Genomic DNA, 7,350 nt, shown 5'->3' on the forward strand with positions numbered 1-7,350 from the left:
AGACAGAGACAGAGACAGAGACAGAGACAGAAATAGGTGTATGATGTAAAGGGCCAAAGCTCTCCCCAAGACATAATTTTATAAATTCTCAATTGGCCGATGAGGCCAGTAGGGATACTTCTTCTTGTCTAATTTAGTTTCTGGGAAGACTTCCTTCAAGTCCTCAATGGTCATCTGATCAAACGGAATCATGCTATTCATTTTCTCCAGCTGTTTCTCATAATCCACAATCCCGGCCTTTGAGAGAGAGACAAACTCAGCACAACTTTTCACATCTTCCTTTTCTTCAGCATCCACCAGGGCAGTATATTTATCCTCTGGCACAGGAATTTTCAGGGTGTTAAACCTTTTCAAAGTCATCCACCAAGCCTGCCTTGGCCACAATGGCCTTGTAGATCACTGGTGGTTTCTCAGACACAGCAGCCAACCTGGTGCTGAGGGTCTCATTCCAGGCCTTCAGAGAGTTAGCAACAGCCTTTTGGTTTCCGGGTATGATCTCCCCAAAAGCTACCCAGTCAATGGCTTTCAGAGCAAGTTTGTGCCTAGCCATCTTGGGATCCTTCACCAACCCCGATTATTTACCTATTTCTTAATGTTGTCTCTTTCTCCATCAGGTTTGTTCCTGATATTCTCAGTTTCCAACCTTTTAACTATTCCAACGTTTTCTTAAAATCAAAATAAAATCTCCTGAGCAAGGCATTTGGAATCCTTGTTTTGGGGAGCTATTTTGAATCCCAGTCCTCTATTTGTGTTCCTCAGTTCTTTTCTACAATAAATTCTTCCATTATTAGAGAAAAAAAAAATCTATTACATGAATCTAATGCATGACAATTCGAAAGCTTTTTGAGTCTTGCTTCAATATTACTAGTAATCAAGAATCCATCACTTCAAGAAACATTTACTTAGTGAAAAGAATTCTTCCTTAAATCACTACTTTCGTATCTCCCTTTTCTCAAAAATTCAGTGTAGCTTTTATAAGGATCCTACTCATAATACCCAGAGAAAACATATTTATAAGTCATAGTAGAGTGGTACACTTTAATTATCACACCCTATCATATTGTGGTACAAAACCCTTTTTGCTTTTCATAAAAAGTTAAATAGTGATACTCTAATTCATGAGATTTCAGTAGTAGTATTTTCAGTTTTTATTTTTGCCAAAATTTCACATACCTGGTCAGCTAACATAAGTACAGTTTTCATTGTGAACCTTCTTGAACAGAAATTGAAGAGGTCTTCAAGGCTAGGTCCCAGAAGATCCATGACTAGCACATTATAGTCTTTTTCCTGGCCATACCACCTAAAAAATAAAAGTGAAAAAGAGAAGGGAAGGTTATTATAAAAACCTAATTAACATTTAATAATCACAATTTTTTCAAACTCTTAAAAATGCTAAGATTAAGACAGTTTTTCTTCTCTGATTAGGTTTTCTTTAAAGTAATTCTCTGTTCAGAAGATGAATTTACCAGTTAACTACATTACTCAATACAAAAAAGGAGTAGTTAAGACTGCTCTCCCTTCAAATGACCCCAATGTCCTAAAAGGACATGCACTGAAAGGACATGCACAGCTGACTTAACTTTTTTTGCCAGAGCAGCTGATTTCCACACCCACCTGCCATTGAGTCCTGTGACCCTAGACAAATTACTTAATCTTACCTAGATCAATCTCTAACTGAAGACCAGAGCACTACAGCAGTCACTCCAAAATGTTTCATATCATACTCCTGGTTCCCCTTCCCACCAAATTATACTTAGTGATTATTCTTCATTCTTTTTTAAAAGTCACATTTTCACAGCAAGTTAACTCAGTTGACACTTGTTTTCTTGACAAGAATCATGTTTTAGTCAGTGCTGCATTACTGTGGATAAATAAATAATTTATCACTAATATCACAAGAACTACTAGTGCTAATTTTATTTAACCCAAGAACTAGGAATCACTTACAGTAAGTGATTTCAAATTTTGCCATTTATGAGTATCTGCTCATATTTCAAACTGGACAAGATACAAAATGTTTTTTAATAAAGTATTTGGAAAGTAGATTTCAAGAATGGGTGAAACTACTCAGCATAATGTTCCATATCAATAACCCCAACTACTAGGGAGGCTGAGGGAGGAGAACAAATTTGAGGCTCGTCTGGGCAATTTAGCCAGATTCTGTCTTAAAATAGAAAGTATAAATGATTGTAAAACTGAAGCTGAACTAATTTCTTCACTAATACCAGTAAGAAATGGAATTGGCACCAATATTTACCACAGTCAAAAGTTTTTTATTGTGGTTTTTTTTTTTTTTTCAGAACCGGGGATTGAACTCGGATCCTTGCGTTTGCCAGTCAAGCACTTATCCTACTGAGCCATCTCCCCAGCCCCCAGTTTGTTTTTATTTATTTCTGTGTATGTATTTTAGGGAAGGATCTAGAGGGTGTTCAGGGTCTAATTACTAGATCAGACTCATAGTGATCTGCCTGTTTAAAGCCTCGGGAGAGCTGGGGTTACAGGTGAGCACCACCATGCCCAGGCTCAATTGCCATTTCAGCGCCCTGGGTAGGGTCGGCCCCCACCAAGGGATGAACCCCAGCCCCTGCACCTGCTTGCAGGAGCTTTAATCCGCTGAGCTATTTGGCCACCCCTGAAACTTTGCTTTTTACCTATTTAAAAAAAGAAAAGGCTTTTGTGAAATCCATGCCAAAAGCACAGCAAGTACCATCACTCTAGGAAACTGTTTAATTCATTATTATTTCTTTTTTGAGATTTTGCTTAACATACTGTTTTATTGATTGAAATTATAAGACTACAAGAATTTGATATTTTAATAATTTTGTTTTTCTAGAAAATGCAGTTACCTAATGTGTAGAATTCTGGTATCTCTTCCTTAAAAATGGTCACCTAGGACTAACAATGTGGCTCAGTGGTAAAGTACCTGGCTCTCATGTATGATGCCTTAGCATTATAAAAACCAAACCAGACCAGACCAAAAGAATCTATTCTAACTCTGGACAATAAATAAATATTTGAGACAGAGTCTAAGTTGCCTAGCCAAGTCTCAAACTTGCCTATAGCTGGGATTACAAATGTGTGTCATTGCAATAGGCCACATCAATCATTCTTGAGACTACCAGACACAAAACACAGGAAACTGCCACTGAACACATAGAACATAAATTGCGTTCATCTTTCCTTTTTATTTTACTTGACTGAAGCCACAAGTCTGTGACAGTTGTCAGTAACATCCATAAATGTACATTTATGTTATGTTTTGAGACAGGGTTTTGCCATGTAGCCCAGACTGGCCTTGAGATCACAATCCTTTTGTTTTAATCTGCTAGGCCCTGGAATTCCAGGTGTGTGCCACTATGCCCAGCCTGAGTCACATATTTTTAAAAATATGTATCTAATTTACCTAGACTCTTAAGAAAATGAGAACAAATTCAGCAAGTGCAAAAAAAAAAAAAGTGTAGGGAAAGCAGAAAAGTCAAACAGGCTAAAGGCACAGCATAAATGAACTGTCAAAAAAACACTCATTTCTATTGAACTTCAAAAATAATTAGGTTATCCTCCTCTACAAAGACTGGTACTTTCATCTCTTTAAACCCAACAGATGTTTCTTTCATGATTCCTTTTGATTTCAAGGGACATATAGCTTACTTTTCTGAAGTTAATATTATATCCTCCATCTGTGTTTCCTACCTGGATTCACTTACATATTGAAAAGATTATTGTATATGGATTAGGAACCAGGGATGCTTTTCAAATCCCAATCTTAATTTCTACTCTTACCTGCTATCTATTTTCCACTCCCACCCTGGAATCTCTACTTCTAGTCTTAACCTCAAAAAACCCTGATACAAAGTAAGTCTTCCTATTGTATAGCTATCCCACACAGGTCTTCATTCCACACAATTCCCCTCATTTGACTACTGCTTGTATCTACATTCTAACCCCTGACAAATATTATGTAGTATTACTTGGTGTTTGTCTCTATTATCTGGTTTTAAAGTCTTTATAGATTTGAGTAATAAATGTTACCCCATTTACAAATAATCTGACCTATACCAACACAAGAAACTTACTCCTCCATTTAATAAGGGCCTTCAAGTTAGACTCACTCTCACCTTCATACATTTTTATGTTAAGTACATGATGTGACACTATTAAGTTTATTGTGAAAATGATATGCATACTGTACTCATTATCTGTAAGATTAATGAAAAAGTTTAAGCTGTATTTATTCTACTTATGTTAATAGTTTTAAAAAATGTTCAAGGGTCTCATTTTCTGTTTTAAATCATTTTTATTTTTTATTTTTTTTTGGCGGAACTGGGGATTGAACTCAGGCCCTTGGGCTTGCCAGGGAGGCACTTATTCCACCGAGCCATCTCCCCCGGCCCTATTTCATTATTTTTAGACTTCAGTATTATTCATAAGTAGGCTCAATAATTATTTTACAACTAAAAAAAACTTTACATACTTTGAATATTAACGGTACCTTAAAGTCCAAATACGCTATAAGAAAGCAAGGTCTATCTCTGCTATTCTTTCTTCTAAACTCAATGTCCAATTAAAACTAGCTTAAAAACTAATACACAGAGGGGGCTGGGGAGATGGCTTAGTGGGATAAGCACTTGCCTGGCAAGCGCAAGGGCCTGAGTTCAATCCCCGGTTCCACAAAAAACAAACAAACAAACAAACAAACAAAAAACCTAATACACAGAAAGCACAAATGCAAGAAGATACAAACTCAAGGTCAAAAGAGGGAACCAAACATGCTAAGGTAATTAAAATGAAAGTTCAATGGGAACTAAGCCAGTCTAAAAAAGTACTGTGAAAATGGTCTACTGCTAGACACTCAAGAACAGAGAAGGCAGGGAAAAAACGACATGCTAGGCAGAAGCAATAAAAATCATTTTGAGGCTGAGCATGGTGGCACATGCCTGTAGTTCTAGCATTCAGGAAGCTGAGGCAGGAACATCATAGTGAGTTCAAGGCCAACCTGGGCTACATAGTGAATTCAAGGCCAGCTTGAACAGTAAGACTGTCTCAAAAAAAAATTTTTGGACCACTGGCTCCTGTATAAAAGAGTCAAGGTGGTAGACAGTTTGAAGCTAATGGTATATGTTATAAATTCTCAATGTAAGGCTCAAAGAGATTTACACTGTTAAGAGTTTGTAGCTGGGATACAATAAACATTGTTTTGGCATTATTCCTAACACCAGTATGCGATATGGAATTGAAAGAGAAGAAGAAATAATGACACTGAAAAATAATATAGGTGTTAGGGGTACAGCTGAGAGGTACCTAGGTTCAACAACAACAACGGAAGAGTTGTATTATAGCTGAAGATTTCAAGTGAGGGATTTTTGTTTCTCTGAAAACTCTTCTTACCAAAAATGGAAATATCTGTCTGGGATGGTAATACAAGCTCTTGGAAGGCTGAGAAAGAAGGATCACCATGAATTCAAGGCCAGCCTGGGTTACACAGTGAATTCAAGGCCAAACTGCATTACACAGTAAGACCCTGTCTCAAAACAGAAAACAAAACACACACACACACACACACACACACACACACACACACAAATCTTGGGAAAATGATGAAAATAGTTAAAACATATAGTAGTGGTTCAATCACTATAAGGACACGAGCAAACAACTGCAATTATTTAATTATTAAATGTAGATCCACCACTTCAGACTATCAGTTTAAAAGGCACTGCTATTTTATTTGCCTTGTATGTATTCCAAGCATCCAATGCTTTATACCCAGAAAATAATCAGTAATATTTGTGGAACAACTTAGCTATTAGAGGTTTCTAGAGAATACGGAATACCTGCTTTGGCAGATGAATTTATAACGAATGTAAAAACACTTCCTACAGTCAATGTATAGTGTAACACTGTAAGGAAGCATCCACTTGTTTTTCAATCAAATAAATCAAGCAGTTACACAACTTCAAAAGTTTTAACTGGCTGAAGTAGCATAAGCCTAAGTCCCAGCCATTTGGGAGCCTGGGGAAAAGGATCACTTAAAGACAACAAATTTCAAACTAGCCTGGACAAGAAGATCTACACACACACAGGCGAGCATGCCTGTAATTCCAGCATTTGAAAGGCTGAGGAAGGATTACTACAAGTTCAAGGCCAGCCTGAATTACAGAGTGAGGCTCTGTCTCAGAAAACAAGTCTTACCCTGTACCAGTGGTGGCAAATTTACTCCACAAATGCCACAAGGGGCTGTTAGCACTGGAAGCTCAAAAAGGTCCACCAACATTGTTCTATACTTTTTACCTTTTCTATCTTTAGGTTATTAATATAAACACTGAATCGGTGCTGGAAAAGATTTAATTTTCACAGCAGTTGTAAGATATTCCCCAGATCCATCTCTCAAACTCAAGACTCTTAATATTCTATCATCATGCATCTTTATGTTCCTTTCTATAGGGCAGTTCCAATGCCCTCTTCTCTTGAATGCTACTAACAGTTCTAGACACCCTACTCTTTTCTGAATTCCTTTTAGTGTATCTATACACCAATATTTCTGTGGCATTATTTACTGTACAACTTTGCCATTCATAATATAGAGCTATACCTCAAAAATCATACTGTCTTCCCATTCTTAATATCCAAATTGTCCAAACCAAAGAAATCACCTATAAGCAATTTTTTACATTTTCCTATATTCCCTTAATTCTTGTTTACAATAATCACGTGTGCTATGTTGACAATAATCATGCTACATTGTTTTTTTTTTCTGCATAGTACTCTAACCTTATCCTCCTAAATCAAGAGTTTCAGAACACTCTTCTCAATTTAAATACCAGTCTCAAAACTCATCTATTTTTCTTGTATTACATTTATTTGTTCATTATTTCTGGAAGATGCAGGAATTTAAGCAACTATCAGCACTTATTAAATGCCATCTTGACCTTTTTACCAAGATGGCGCCAAAGGCAAAGAAGGAAGCCCCTGCCTCTCTCAAAGCTGAAGCCAAAGCAAAAGCTTTGAAGGCCAAGAAAGCTGTGCTGAAAGGCATCCACAGCCACAAAAAGGTATGAACGTGGCCCAGCTTCCCAGTCCCAAGACACTGCGGCAGCAGCCCAAATACTGTCGGAAGAGCGCCCCCAGGAGATACAAGCTTGACCCACTATGCCATAATCAAGCTCCCCCTGACCACAGAGTCAGCCAAGAAAAAGATCGAGGACAACACACTTGTGTTCACTGCGGATGTCAAAGCCAATAAGCACCAAATCAAACAAGTTGTAAAGCTCTATGACATCAATGGTGCCAAGGTCAATACCCTAATCAGGCCTGATGGAGAGAAGGAGGCATATGTTTGACTGGCTCCCGTCT

General features: G+C 37.4%; 1 protein-coding gene and 1 pseudogene across 4 annotated transcripts in view; both read right to left on the bottom strand.

The window, feature by feature from the left end:
* Positions 1–7,350, bottom strand: part of Csnk1a1 (casein kinase 1 alpha 1) — a 54,963-nt gene that overhangs the window by 28,274 nt on the left and 19,339 nt on the right. For all 4 annotated transcript variants that reach the window (XM_004631287.1, XM_004631286.3, XM_023715294.1 and 1 more), the window contains exon 3: positions 1,174–1,300. In XM_004631287.1, coding sequence (XP_004631344.1) covers positions 1,174–1,300 — 127 coding nt within the window. The remainder of the gene's footprint in view (positions 1–1,173; positions 1,301–7,350) is intronic.
* Positions 79–565, bottom strand: LOC101567998 (annotated as a pseudogene).

The sequence above is a fragment of the Octodon degus genome, unplaced genomic scaffold (genome assembly GCF_000260255.1).
Source record: "Octodon degus isolate 3935 unplaced genomic scaffold, OctDeg1.0 scaffold00040, whole genome shotgun sequence".
Taxonomy (NCBI): domain Eukaryota; kingdom Metazoa; phylum Chordata; class Mammalia; order Rodentia; family Octodontidae; genus Octodon; species Octodon degus.